This window comes from Trichechus manatus, unplaced genomic scaffold (genome assembly GCF_000243295.1).
Source record: "Trichechus manatus latirostris isolate Lorelei unplaced genomic scaffold, TriManLat1.0 scaffold00096, whole genome shotgun sequence".
NCBI classification, from domain to species: Eukaryota; Metazoa; Chordata; class Mammalia; order Sirenia; family Trichechidae; genus Trichechus; species Trichechus manatus.
Window position 1 is genome coordinate 10,336,072 of NW_004444032.1, and position 16,064 is coordinate 10,352,135.

General features: G+C 32.8%; 1 protein-coding gene across 10 annotated transcripts in view; it reads right to left on the minus strand.

The window, feature by feature from the left end:
• The window catches only part of KMT2E (lysine methyltransferase 2E (inactive)), an 87,216-nt gene that overhangs the window by 31,615 nt on the left and 39,537 nt on the right, over positions 1 to 16,064 (minus strand). For all 10 annotated transcript variants that reach the window (XM_004382614.3, XM_023737072.1, XM_023737071.1 and 7 more), the window contains 8 exons: positions 15,455 to 15,569; positions 13,809 to 14,038; positions 10,486 to 10,566; positions 8,167 to 8,225; positions 7,106 to 7,278; positions 2,712 to 2,750; positions 594 to 824; positions 347 to 477 (listed from right to left, as the gene is read on the minus strand). In XM_004382614.3, coding sequence (XP_004382671.1) covers positions 347 to 477; positions 594 to 824; positions 2,712 to 2,750; positions 7,106 to 7,278; positions 8,167 to 8,225; positions 10,486 to 10,566; positions 13,809 to 14,038; positions 15,455 to 15,569 — 1,059 coding nt within the window. The remainder of the gene's footprint in view (positions 1 to 346; positions 478 to 593; positions 825 to 2,711; positions 2,751 to 7,105; positions 7,279 to 8,166; positions 8,226 to 10,485; positions 10,567 to 13,808; positions 14,039 to 15,454; positions 15,570 to 16,064) is intronic.

Here is a 16,064-nt window from a genome sequence, read left to right on the forward strand (position 1 = left end):
CTACATCCTTCTCCAGCTCTGTCCAGAACCCTCTGTTGTGATCCTGGTCAGAGCAGTCAGCGGTGGTAGCCGGGCACCATCTAGCTGTACTGGACTCATAGACTGAGAATTTTTAACAAAACATGATGGGCAAGAGACTGAGAATATGTCTCTGCCACTTTCTCTAGTCATTTGTATGTTATATTTTATATTTTATCGTTCAAAAGTTATCATTAGTCACTGTTCAACCACACTACAGTTTAAAATACAGAAATTATCACACAGGAAAAAAATACATATAATCACAACAGTTTGATTAAATAGCCAAAAATTTAATACTTAACTACAGGAAAATAAAGGAATATACCTCTTAAAGAAATATCCATTTGCTTCAAACTGTTCTCTCAGCATAAACTTCCCTCTGTACTCAATAATAAGTGCATCAGGAGGCAAATCTTTTGCAGACTTCAGAATTTTCTTATTCTTTTGTATATGGCTCTAAAATCAGAGTAAATGTTGAGATGAATTAAACCTGCTTGCTTTTCAGTCTAGCTACTGAAGATATAAAGTATAAAAAGGTTTTTGTTTTTAACTTTTTGACAACCTCTATTTACCTCTACAGGAGGTTTGAAGAGTAAATTATTGGTATTCAAATCTGATTTATTCATTTCTTTTTTGTCGTTTCCATTGCCTAATCTCAGGGCTATTCTTTGTGCCTCCTTCTGAACACCTTCACTATACTGATTATTATTTGCCTCTTCATATCGATCCATCCACGCTTTAATTTTTGTCTCCCATCCAAAATTTGAACCATCAGATGAAGGATCAATCTCTGGAGCTGAACCCTAAAATAATAGCAAAGCGGTAATATATAGACATAAAGTATTTATACAAAAATATGTAAAACATAAATGACAACCCATATAAAAGAACATAATATAAATCAGAAATAAGATTTGGCTTTCTAAGTTGGTCCTAGTGGAAAAAGGACCATGAATCAGCCTCCCACATTTTTATATTGCGTGCCAGACAAATACTACGTGGAAAACTGAAAGAAGCTAAGTCAGAACAGCAGAAATTCAAGCTTCACTACTATTGTAGCCAAGTGGAAGATTCAGTGGATTGCAAATACCTGAAACTTCAGTGAACCAGACAATAATTATTATGTGAGTTACACATGCTTCATATTAAGAATAAATCTGACTTAATACTATAATTTTAACATGTTTTATAACAAAAATATACTTTGATAATCTTAATTTAGTACAGTCTATAATCCGTTATACACATGATAAATCTGACATTGGATCAAAATGACTCACAGAATGTGAAATGACCTAAAATGATCCACAGCCTAAATTCATGGGCTATAATGAGGGTAAGAACTTTCTAGCTTAAAGTGCTTGCTCCTCCTCGATCCAAAAAACAAAACCCGTTGCCATCCAGTAGATTCCAACTCACAGTGGCCCTAAAACTTGCAAGATATGAATGCTAAATGCCAAGTAATAAAAGGTTACCACCTCTTCTTAATATCCTACAAAAAGAACCCTTTTCTAACTGGATAACAATTTACTGAAAGGCACAATTACCAACCATTTTAAAATGTATTAAAATCTGGAGTACCACAATTATATTCAATTAATTCTTATTTGCAATCTTATGATGAAAACCAACTACTGCAGATAACAAGAAGATACACTATATCTTATGGTTAGCTTCATTCAGAATTATAATGGATATGATATGTAAAATTTCAACTTAATTATAAATGCTGTTTATCAATTTCTTTTTACAATACTGAAAACCTTGATGAGAAAACAGATTAATTCTGTACTACGCACAACCTAACAACTGTGAAATTAAAAAATCACAGATTTCATAAGATCCTTATATATACTTTTAGACATGCATATGCACATATGTACAGTAACATGTTCCTAAAATTTACCATCAGCCCACTCTTCATATGACTGGCCAATCTTTATTTAAAAAGTATCATTCTTGTCTACAATGAAATATAAACTATAGTAAGCTGCTTAACTGTTTGATGGGGGTAGACTTATTTTACCAATTGTTATTTTATATATACACCTCATCTACATTATAGTGATCATTTGATAAAGAAGAAATTTTTATAAAATATGGGACACTACTTATATTTAGGCTTTCTTCTGCTTTATTAAAGAAATCTATTCAGCTTTGTCCCCACCTCAGCAATTTTAGCATCTGCAAAATTGAGGATGCATTCTAATTAAAAAACCAGGTACAAAAGACTGATATACCTTACGCTTCTAAGAGGGCTCTATAGTGATTTTACAGTACATTATGATAACTCATTTGAATAAATCACTAGAATTCCAATTATGTAAAATAATCAATTATCAAATTCCAAGTGTGATTTTGCATTCTTATTTCTAGTATATTAATACACAGTGGTATTACAGACATGGAATGTAGTGATCATTGAAATTCAGATGATCAAAAGTTTTAATATTAGAAATTGCTTATATACTTCCTCTCTTTTTCTTAATATTTAAACAGTGCTAATAAACTACAAGACTAGTTTAATAATCCAGTTAGAATTTTCTATGATCCCACTTCTGGTAAAGATACTAATAAGCAATGAAGTGACACACAATGAAGACAGCATAAAGATTATAGATAAGCAACCACTTAATAAGCTCCTGAATAATCACAGTTGATACTAATGGCCTGCAATTTAATGTATTTACCTTAACTCTTGATGATTTCCTAGATCCTTCACGAAAGGCCTAAAATAAATATGGAATTCTGGGTTATTATTTTTAAAATTGAATATAATTAATACTTATGAATCAACCTAATCATTGAAGCCATTTAATGAAATTTCATAGCAACAAAAAAAAATGTGTAATAACCATTAAATTCAGAATGAGCAGAATGTTTTAAGTAAATAAAGACACTTACTGGAATATACTCTTATCGAAAATAAAATGCAGACTATGTAAGAACATGAAAACGTGTATGATATGATGCTAAGACAAAAGTATACATGTTTTCTGTGTGCACTAATATTACAACTATGGGAAAATAATTATGATAAAAATTGGTAGGGTATTAAAAATAATTTTGCTGAGGTGATGAGACAAGTTTAGGGGGCATAAAATAATGTCCTTACTTTAATTCTGTAAGTCAAACAGCTAATAATATTTGAGCACTTAATGGGGCCTCAGTAATAAATGCTGTTGTAAACAGAGCTGCATGTATTTGTTCAATAAATATATACTGAGAGCCCATTTATCTGCAATGATCCAAAAGAGATCATTAGACTTAATTCCTATCTCTCTCTGCCCCTTCCCCCAACAAAAAGCATACACTCTAGATAGACTAACAAACACAAACTTAAAGCAAGCAACACAGATCCAAATACATTTAAATACCCAGTTTCTGTGCCCGTCACCTGTTGAAAGAACGTAAGATTTTTAAAAAGTACAAAAACCTTTCATATTAAAGGTGGAACAAGAGCTAGGTGGACCATACAGAATGAATATATTTAGACAGATGGACAAGTAAAAAGGAATATGATACTGGTAGTCGGAAAAACTAAAATAAAAGGTGTGAATTAGGTAGAAATATGTCATATTCAAGGAAAAACAAATATACCATAATTTTATCTACTTAAAAGTAGTGACACATTAGATTGGCTAGAGAATGTAAAATTAGATAATGGAAACCTTATTTAAAAGTCAAATTTTATGATGCCAACTTAAATGCTAAATATTCTTTACTATGAAAAAGGAATCTATAAAATACTTTTGAGCAGAGGAGGGATATAAAAATGATATTTACAGAAAATCTGATAACCAAATGCAAAATAGACTGAATATAGGAAAAAGGATAAAGTTAGAGAAAGCAGATAAGAAGAACTTACTGCACTACTATGAGGTATGAGGGCTTAGACTGGATTTGTAGCAGCAAAAGAAAAGAACAGTATGCCTGGGAGACATTTCAAAGAAAAAATTGATAGAACTTTTGAAAATAAATCTGCATGTCAAAGCTAAAGATAACTTAAAGATTTTTAAGCCCTGGCAATAGCTGTGCTGCTGGAAAAAAAAAAAAAAAATTAAAGGATGGTCAAGGAAGATATAAGTTTGGTTTAGAAAGGAAACACTGCAAGAAAAATGGAAAAAATAATAAAACATTCATAATATCTGCTGACAACGGTTTTATGAACTAAAATAATCAAAATGAGTTAAAAAATTATTTTCATGTTAAAATTAGAAAATATGACTTAAAAAATCCTAATTCATATATGGGCCACACTACAGAATCCATGTCTTTTAATACTTTATTCTGTATTATTAATGTTAATACTTTACGTCAAAATCCTGAATTGCTAAAATGGCAACGATTCCTTAATAGAGTTTTATGAATATTTTTAGACTGCCATTTGCCCAGAATATTACTGCTAACTCCATTCTCATTTTTAACTACTGACCATAACATTATCAGTAGGCTGAAAAGAGAAAACTATGTACCTTTTTGCTAATTTATTTTTATTATATGTTACTCCCAATGATAAAAACTTAAGTGAAGAGCCAACTAGATATCTTTTATACCTAGTTCCTGAATTCCTTTTTTTAAATCGCTGTAATGTATTATAACTAAATACCAGAAAACTTCTCCTTTTAAGTACACAGCAATATTCTAAAATAAATATGACACAATACAAGACCCAGAAGTTATTTTAAATACTCGAAAGTCATTTCAGCCAGAAAAAATGCAGAATCTATGTTTTATTTAAAAAATAGATTTCAATTTAATCAAATGAACTCAAAACAAAAATACACAAGGATAAAATTTCCAAGTCATTTTTATATAACAGGGAAACATAATTTGAAAGTAGTAGACAAAAAAGTGAGTCAATAGCTGTGAGTTCCTAAATTCCAACAGGCACTTAACAATCTCTCTTTGTATAAGTTACAATCTATCAAAGACGAGGAAAATAACAATGGAACAAGACAAAATGGTTAAGTGTTATAATAAAAGGTTCAAAGGTCATGATGGGATGCAAAAAAAGATCATAATTTATAGAAGAAAAGCAAATTTCAAGGAGGAAGTAGCACTTGAGATGGTGAATTCAGGTCAAAGCACGGTAAAAGCTTAAAAGATGGAGAAGAAAAAATTCCAATTGGTGATGGAAACAGCATAAGCAAAGACAACATGTCCATCCAAGGATCATGCTTTCAGGGGGACATCTCGGTCAACTGGCATAAGAAAGTTTATTAAGAAAATGTTCTGCATCCTACTTTGGTGAGCAGCGTCTGGGGTCTTAAAAGCTAGCAAGCAGCCATCTAAAATGCATCGACTGGTCCCAACTCACCTGGAGTAAAGGAGAATGAAGAACACCAAAGTCACAAGGAAAGTATTAGCCCAAGAAACAGAAAGGGCCACATAAACCAGAGACTCCATCAGCCTGCGACCAGAAGAACTAGATGGTGCCTGGCTACCACCAATGAGCGCCCTGACAAGGAACACAACAGACAGTCCCTGATGGAGCAGGAGAAAAGCGGTGTGCAGAACTCAAATTTTAGTAAAAAGGCCAGACTTAATGCTTTGATTGAGACTGGGGGACCCCGTAAGACATGGCCCCAGGACTCTCTGTTAGCCCAAAACTAAAACCATTCCTGAGGCCAACTCTTCAGACTATAGGACATAAAATGATACTCGTGAAGAGTGTGCTTCTTAGCTCAAGTAGAGAAGGCAGAGAGAGTCAGGAGCTGGTTGAATGGACACGGGAAATTGTGGTGGAAAGGAGGAGTGTGCTGTCACAGTATTGGGAAAGTAATTAGGATCACATAACAGTGTATGTATAAATTTCTGTATGAGACACTAACTTGAACTGTAAACTTTCACTTAGAGTACAACAATAAAAAAAAAGACAACATGTCCAGAAAGTGAGAGAAGAATCTGGTAACAATAAGTTGTCCAGATTGGATAAAATACAGGCAGAAGAGCAGCAGAAAAGGATAGGGACATATACATGAAGACTGCTAGGAAGTCAAGGCGTATTTTAAACACAGCGGTGAAATCAGGAACACAGAAGAGGTATATGCTACCTATTAAGTAACCAAACATATCATGAAGAATACTTAGGAAAATATACTTCTATGAGTTAGAATCGACTCAATGGTAATGGGTTTGGGGTTGTTTTTTTTTAATACCAATATGTTGTCAGGTGCTGTTGCGCCAGTTCTGACTCATAGTGATCCTATGTACAACAGAACAAAACACTGCCTGGTCCTGCGCCATCCTCACAATCACTGTGAGAAGTACTTTTTATCTTATACAACAAAAATCTGCTTTAGGGATTATAATAAATTTAATGATAAAGTGGTTTGTAAATAGTTTTCTGCCACTAGGGATCCCAGGAATAATTTATCACATAAAATTTATGTGAAAAAAAAATCTACACGGTAAAAAATTCAACAAGAAGGAGCCTTGATTAGATATTCAAATAACCCAAAACAAACCCGTTGCCATCACGCCGATTCCAACTCATAGCAACCCTATCGGACAAAGTAGACCTGCCCCATAGGGTTTCCTAGGCTGTGAATCTTTATGGAAGCAGACTGCCACATCTTTCTCCCATGGAGCGTCTGGTAGGTTTGAACTGCTGACCTTTCTGTTAGCAGCCAAACACTTAACCACTGCATCACCAGGTGTCCAAGATACTCAAGTAGTTAGAAAAAAATCATTTGCAATCATTATATGTAAATGTGTTTCTTTACCTGTTCTTAAGTTATTAAAAATTTAGGACTGTTATTTCTGTTTTCTAAAACCGCAGGTTTTTTCTATTTTATTTTGACTTTTGCATTTCTGTAACTAGTCTCATTAGAGTGATGATTTCAAAGCAGTTTGCAAAAAGTTTCTTCTCTATTCTGCTTTAATCTTTAAAACACATTAAAATTTTTAATAATTGTTTAAAATTAAAAACCAAAAAGCTTTTACTAGGCCTTGCCCCCACCTTTTCTAGCTACTCTCCTGCCTCTATTATTCTTTCTTTCTCATAAAACACCTGTCTTTACTGTAAAACTCTGCTGCCTTTACTTCCTAACTACTCATTTTTTAAAAAGCAAAAACTTACTTTTTTACATTTTGAAATATTTTGCTCTTTCTCCCCACTTTTTTTCCTTCTTTTATCATTAACCTTGGAAACTCTTGAAGCAGTTAAAGTAATCGATGTTGGAGTATGCTGAAATGCAGTATATAATTCCACAGGAACCTCATCACCACTCTCAGTTGCACTGGTATCACCATCTTCAAAGGCAAAAGAAAAATTACTACACAGGTAATACCCTATTTCAAACAGTAAAATAAAATAGCATTCCACATGATTGGATTGTGAGATTGGATTGGATCTCCATCTTTCTGAATAAACAACACACTTTTTGCCCCCTTCATTCATCTCACTCACAATAATAAGACAAATTCAAATGAAAACTACAAATACCTGTCACTCATTAAGCTGGAAAGAATCCAAGGGTCTGACAACATACTCTGGTGGTGAGACTAGGGAAATTCAACATTCTCTATGAAGGGAAATTTAGCAGCATCGAGCAAAATTATATATGCACTTACTGTTTGACCCTGCAATCCCATTTCTGGGGATTAATCCAAAGACAAAATGGCAAAAGTACACTAAGGTTTTGTTGAAGGTACTATTTGTAATAGCAAAAAAAAAAAGATAGAAATAACCCAAATGTCCATTGAGGAGGAATGGCTGATTAAATTATGATTGTTCAAAATCAGTTGTACTGGTAAAGTTTTAAGCCAAAATGAAAATTATGACATGTTATACTTCTAAATTCTGTTTCTAAAAATGAAAGAAACGCTATTCCACGTTACAAACTAACCAATCACTATCTTTCTGGAGAACAAATATATCTTATTTTTTAAACTCATGGGTTACCTATGTGTAGAAAAATTATTCATGATTTTAAACATTTATTTTCCTCTTTCCATATTTCCTAAAATAAGTACGCACTGATTCCATAATCTGAAAAACAAGAATATTTAAATTCTATACCTGAGATTGTAAATTATACAGTCAACATTCATCAGTGAGGCATTTGCATCTAAAAAATACAGACCACTTATTCTCTCAATAACACTAATTTTAATTTAGTACAGATCGTTTTAACCTACCTGACATATTTTCCCTTTTCCGACGTTGTAGTAGCACCGCCCTCTCTTTATCCAAACTCCTACAATAAAATATTAACATGATTACTTACCAAACTTTCATTAATTTAAATATGAAGCAGATCTGTTTTAAATGTGATAAACTTCACAATTTCTTTAATTTTTTTAGTGAAAAACCAACAGTATAATATATATGCAACATCCTTTGCCTTATAGTTTAGATATGATCTAGTATAATTAACAGATGTGACTCCTTTGCATTCTGTTAAGAAAATTTTTTATTTTTTTTTACTAAGGAACTTGGCAATTTAATTGCTTTAAACTGAACATTTAAAGCAAAAGTCTAAAACAATCATAATAATTTTAAAAATGCAATTAAAATCATAGAATTAAAATTTTTAAACATGTATATTGAATTAGAATCTGTGACATTACTACCATTAGCCTCAAATTATTTCCACTTTTGAAATAATAAAAATTATTTAGCCATTAAGTAAAATATTCCATTAATCTCCCCCAACACCCTCATGAACTACATCATCCATAAAAACTGTTTTACTTTCTTTTTCCAACTCTTCATTGTATAAACTTATCAATTTAGAGGCCAAATAACAGTAAATATTATTCTCAGAAGAATAAGAAAGAGCTCTAGACTAAAACATCTAAAATTTAATAAAAGACTTGCCTTAATGTCTACTAGGACGTATAACTATCTTAGCAACACAGATAACTATCCCAGTTATCACAGAATGATACACAGATATTTCTCAACTGAATGCCCTCCTAATGGTCAGTTTTTAACCAACTCTTAATGAATTCATCAACAGATATTTATCCCATCAGAAACTATCTGGCAAGAGGCTAATCACTATCATAAAGTGAAACAAAACCACACAGAAAAACCTCATAATAATAAAAGAAATGCAAAGTATAATAACTACACTGAGATTACCATTTCTCACCTAATTAGACTGGCAAAAATCCAAGTCTGTCAAACATTCTATTGTGAAGCTTGGGAAAATAGGGATGCTCATCCATTACTGGTGGGAATTCAAAATTGTACAGCTCTTACTGGAGGATAATTTGGCAATATCTGGCAAAATTATATATACATTTACCCTTTTACAGAACAATCCCACTTCTATTTGCAATAACAAAAGACTGGAAACAACTCAAATGTCTACCCAAAGAGGAATGGTTCAATAAGCTATAGTACATCGTACAGATGGAGTACCCTGAATCTATAGAAATAAGCTATGTCTGTATATACTACTATAAAGTGATCTTTAGCATATATTTTTAAGAGAAGAAAGAAATACAGTAAAAACTCTATTATCATATGCTACTGTTTACTTAAGGAAGGAGAGGAATACAAATATATGGGTACATAACTTCTTATAATGGAAAACTAGCAATGGAAGGAAAAATCAATTTTTTAAGATAGTTACTTCTAGGATGACATGGTGGAAGGGAAAGAGAAAGAAGTTAGACTTATTTAAATATACCTTGTTTTATATATTTGACTTTTGAATGATAAAACTACTTCTTACATAATTATAAAGGTTTTAAATTTAAAAAGCAATACTTAAAAATCAAAAATCACTCATACATTGTTGGTGGGAATGTAAAATGGTGTAGCCACTCTGGAAGAGAGTTTGGTAATTTCTCATAAAACTAAATATGTATACAACCAAACAACTGTAGTCTTGGCTATTTACTCCCAGAGAAATGAATACTTATGTTCACACAAACCTGTACATGAATGTTTATAGCAGTTTTATTTGTAACAGCCAAAAAATGAAAACAATCCAAATGTCCTTCAAAAGGTGAATGATTAAACAAACTTTACTACATACATACCAGGGGTTGTTGGTAACTGTTGAACTAGAGTGATGGAAACGTGTGAGTTCATTATACTATTTTACTTTTACATAGATTTGAAATGTTCATAATCAGAAGATAGAAAAGAAATAAGAAGAAAAACATACAGCAGGATACTGCAAAAAGGAGGGAACTTCTGCAACTAACAGAACATGCTTCTAATGACTCTTTAACATAGAGTATGGGGGTGGGGATGCCATAAATAAATAAATTCTCTACCAAGTAAACCATGACACACTATAAATGGAAAGAGTCTTCCTGATTTTAGAGATGTTGGAATAACAAAAATGAGGACATAAAATGAAAAAGTATAACTTAGAATACGGAATTGATGAAATACAGTACTTCAATTCTTTAATCTCCAGAATTCGTAAGTAAATTTCTGTTAACTAAAGATTACTTCAGTAAAATCAGCAATATTATGAGCTATGTGCAACTCACCTAGGCTGACAACGTTCACATAGATATGTATCAGGAATATGCTGCCTGTCAATCCCCATGCAGTCAATATGTTGCCAAACACTTAAAAAAAAAGAAAAACAAAAAGAAGCAGAACATATATTTTTTAAATTATCCTCAAATTAAGATTTGATATTTCAACTATTACTTAGTAAGTTCTAACTTTGCAATTAACACTCTAAAAGGTGCTGTAAGAAATTCATACAAATATGATCTCAGGATAAAACTTTTTGAGATGCAAAAACAAGAGAACTAACACCGGATACATACACACATATATGTATGTGCATGTTTATATATACAAACTTCTAAAGCAAATATAACTTTAAAACATAAAAGATATAGGTTACAAATATATTAGAAATCACAAAGTTTAAGACATATTTACCCCATCAAAAACTCTGGCAAGAGGCTAATAACTACCAAAAAGTGAAAATTATGTAACACCAATCACTGCTTGGAGTTAATGAAAAAAGGACCCTGAAGAATACTGGACTTGAACAGAATCTCATTTGGGAAATTAGGAGGAAAAGACATCACTGTAGCAACGTTTTCTCAATTAAACAGATACAATGAGCAACAGCCAGAAGAAGGACAACATACCAGAAGAGAAATGTTCATTTTGAGAGACAGAAAGGAGGAAGACTGGATTAGTAAACTGCACTCTGATTATGTAAGATTTTGAATGTCAGGATGTGTGTAGATTTCCTCTAACCTGCAACAGCTAACAACTAGTGGTGCTCCGGTGGCACATGTATTACTTCAAAGGAGTTGAGAAACTAGAGACAGACAGACCAACTAGGAGGCTTTTCCAACATTCTGTTGTTGTTGTCAGGTACCATCAGAGTAGAAATGCCCCCAGAGTTTTCCAGACTGTAATCTTCACAAGAGCAGATCGCCAGATCTTTCTCCTGCGGAACCCCTTGGTGGGTTTGAACTGCCAACCTTTTGGTTAGTAGGTAAGTGCTTTAACTGTTGCACCACCAGGGCTCCTTCTCCAACATTCCAGACTTGAGTTAATGAAGGACAGAAGCAGAATGATGGCAGACAAAATGAAGTTAAAGAATCCAAGAGGCATTCCATGAGGAGAGAGATTAAACCTATTCTGTCCTCTAACCTTTTTAAATGGAATATATGGACCAGGTTGAGGCTGACTTCTCAGTCTGCTATGATTAATGTATTTTACTGCCAAGACTTTACTTTGTCTAAAGTTGATATATATATGCCTGTTTCCAAAAATAGTCTTAGCTATTCTCCACATAACTTAGCCTCTTTTAATATATAACTATTAAGCTAACTGCTATTGTGTTGCTCTTCATTTTGTAACTACAAACTCTGCAGCTAAGAATCTACTGAAGTAATCCAGGCAATTCATAATAGAAAACAAAATGGTAATATTAAGGCAGCTAAAAAAGTGGAGAGAAAGAGGTAAACTGGAGAATGTTGGGGCAAGAACTGGTAGGATGTGGAGGGTAATAAAATATATGTTAAAGAAGTGAAAGTGAAAACCAGGGCAGCTAACAAAGATAGTTAGAGTAACAAATTAAGTTAAATTTGTGGGGAAAGTAATGATGTCATGCAGACAATAGAAGAAACGAAGCTGAAAAATGAATAAATGATCAGAGGTGTAGATGTCAGACTTGAGATAGATGAGAATGGGCAGTAGGAACATGAAAATATGCAAAGTGGCAATGTAAAATAAGAAGAGAGGAAAAAAGACTAAGCCTTGCAGTATGCTACAGATTAAGCAATAAAAAAATAGAACGTTAAAATTCATACCAAAGACAGCAGTTGCTGAGAAGCAAATACCCTGAATAATCCACAAACTGAATCAGTCCTTTAAAAATTTGTAGCTGGTTATAAAATCGTAAGAACTATTTTATTATTCTCTAATAGAAATAATTCTATATTATATACAGATCACTGTGATTAAATAAAAACACTGTTTAGATTATTAAAACAAAAACATCGCCAAATTTATCAGATTACACAAAATCAACTAAGAGAAAGTTATTTTATACAAAATTGGCTACAGTATGAATTGACATTTTCTAATTAGTAGCTAATTAAACCATAATGAGGAAAGCAAGGTATAACTAAGGTTTCTTTTTTAGTTTTAAATTTACCTTCCGAGTAAATTTATTCAGGTACATTACTCATGGTAGTTCACAGGTAACGAGAATTTATTTTTAAATTTGAACATGTGCCACAATATATTTTTATTATTAAAATAAACTCAAAGGATTAATATTCCAACTTTCCATAAAAAATAACATTCTACTTAACACTTAAATTTTCTTTTTTTGGCAAAGGTGAATCAACTTTTTAAAATATAACTGTTTAAATCAATAATATCCAACTCCTAAGAGCCTAATCGAATAGACAGAAACAATATTACAAATAATATAAAATAATTTATATTTGGCTTTGAAATGCACTTTTTATACTTACATTCAAACACTGGTACACACCATACTACTTCAAATCAAATAATGAAGCTATGCCATAAGGACCAAACCCAGGAAATTCTGTAAAGCTATCACACTTTCTTCCTCTCTATAATGTATTGGTTAAATGCTCTCTATTCCTCACCCTATGCACGGGATGGACTCAATACTTCAGGCTGAAATCCTACTATTCCCACTCCATCCTCCCCAACACCCTCCCATCAAATATTAAAAAAAAAAAAAAAGGAAAGAAAGAAAACACAACAAAGCCCAAAGCCCCACTCTCTGTCCCAATCACACCTTCTCTAGGGAAGAGGCCTTTCTTGGTGGTTGAACCAGGGTTGGGGGAGGGGAGACTGGTTCTGGTTCAAGGAGACTCCAGAGTGCTGCAAGGTTCAAGTCAAAAGGAGGTGAGAGAGTCAGGTCAAACAAACATCAATCAAAGTGTATTAATTCCCCAAAACTGGAAAATCACAGTTCACTATACAGCACAAATAATTTCTCAAGAAAATACACAAGACTCAATTCTTCTCTCATTTCTATCTTGTCTACTACTATATACACCTGTATTACTACTGAACTGAGTGAAAAGAGAGATGTGGCTGTACATGAATCAAGTTCAGAACTGACTGCCTATTACTCAATTAACAATGCGGATTTCTAATAAGCTCTAAGATTGCTTTTTTCCCATAGGGGCTTTTTCTAGGAGCAAAACAGACTGCATCAACAGTAGCAGATGACACACTTTAAAAAATGCACTCAATTCCTTCAAAAGTGACTTCAATTATCTTTTCCAACATTAACAATCAAAGGTTAGCAGCATCAAGAAAAATAAACTAATGATGTAAAATATTTTACCTGCATTTGTCACAACAGATCATGTATCCATCATCATGTGTAAAACCACATATGCACCTGGTTACATCAGTACCATAACTTCCATCCTCAGATGTGCTGATGGTAGTAGCACTGGAAGTTTCATCAAAATTAGGAGTGGTAAATATGCCTACTTCATTTTTGCTAATAAGAACTGATGGAGGAGGGGAAGCTGGAGGTGTTGGAGGAGGACGAGCACCATAATTATGGTCCTGGATAATTGAACACAAATACAGAATAATATTATTTCATTTGAATGATATGAACTCAGCAACTTAAATAAAATTCAACCCTTAATCTGAATACTCAGAGACATGAAATTGATTCATTTCTTCCTCAACGCCTTTAAAATAATGACTTGGTGAAGCCAGATATTAAACCATAGTATAAAGTGAATATGTCTACCTACAACCTTGGTCACCTTCACACCCAAACTCCATCCCAAAAAACAAAAGACATCATCACAGTCCTATGGTCACACAGCTCCACCTTCAAGATGAAAGCAGGCACAACATGAATGAACCTTGAAAACATTATGCTGAGTGAAGTCAGTCAGTCACAAAACAGCAAATACTGTTACGACCTCACTTAAATGAAATAAGCAAATATACAGAAACCAAAGCTTGTTAGTGGCTATCAAGGAGTGGGAGGAAGGGGGAATTTTTGCTTGGGGAGCACTAAGTTTATGTTAATGATGGTAGAATGATTAGGAAAAAGGGGATAAGGGTTGCTCAACATGAACAGTGTAATCAATATCACTGAATTGTGTACGTAGAAACTGTTAAATAGGAGAATGTTTTGTTAAAGATATTTGCACCAAAAAAAAAAAAAAAGATGGAAGCAGGTGCAAGATGCAAGAATTGAGATTTAAAAAAACTTCAGGAACGTGGAAGCTAAAGAATAAAAGAAAACAACAGCAAAAGGCATACTACTGCTATAAACTAAAACACTTTCTTATACATAAAATGAAAGTTTTATTTTAATTTGGCAATTTTTATCCTATTTCAAGTAGTAAAAATCTCTCATAATTGTACCTCTATAATTATCAGTTCTGCAATCAGAAAACTTTATTTGAAGGTCTGTTTGACTCTAAGTTCTGCTTCTTACTAGCTATGCAACATTTAAGTTAATCAGGATAAGCTTTCATTTTTCTCAGCTATTCGATGTAGATGATAACTGTACCTATCTCATGTGGTTGTTTTTGAGGAGTAAATGAGATAATATACGTAAAAAGGCTTAGTAGAGAGCCTGGCACATAATAAGTGCTCAATAAATAGCAACAATATAATTTAGAATTAACAAAAAATAAAATAATTTAGAATTAACAAGTAATACAGTACAACTGTACCTACAGTCTTTATAGAAGGGGTAAAGAATGATTACACCAACCCATTAATAGCATAAAATGTCATAACTAACTTCCAGGGAATTTCTCTTACAGATTTTTAATACTCTGAATAATAAGAATATGGCTAATAAAAAAATTAAACTATATATTTGCTTATTTAGATAGTATGAAACAACTGTGCTTTTTAAATACAGGGTTTTAAGCATAACACCATACACATCTATTTTCAATCTCAAGATTTAAAAAATAAAACCCTTCCAGAGAAACGTTTTACACTTACCGCATAGGGCAAACCAATGTAACTGTGTGAATGATGCGAGCTGCTGGTATATAATTGGTGGGGATAACTGTTGGATTTCTCAACTACCACAGGGCTAGCTTCTACAGATTCTGGTCTGGGGGGAAAAAAGTTGCATCAAAGAGAATTCCATTCATTTTTTTCTTTTCATTAATTTAAAATTATAAGTACTAAAATATGTGACTATACAAATACAATGTCCTTTTATAGTAGGTGGACCCCTCATGGATAGGATATTTTCTATCTAGATTCCGTTATCATAACAAAGCTTTTGTTTAATTAAGTAAAATAAATGTCCTATCCCAACTTTAAATATAGCGGTTCCCTAGTGAACCCAATTCTGAAGCCAGTTCACAGTGAAATGAATCTCTCCCTTGCACATACACAACAACGTGATTTGTTTCTGTGCCTTTATCCTTACCATACTCACTACTTGAAATGATTTTTTTCATGATAACTCTAATCCTACCTCTTACTCAAAAATTTCCCTTAAATTTAGTATTACTTGCATTATTCGTAGTTTGACTTCTTAATGAGTTTTACACTCTACAGTTATCTTTCTATAATCAACTGCTTCTTGATATTCCCCCCC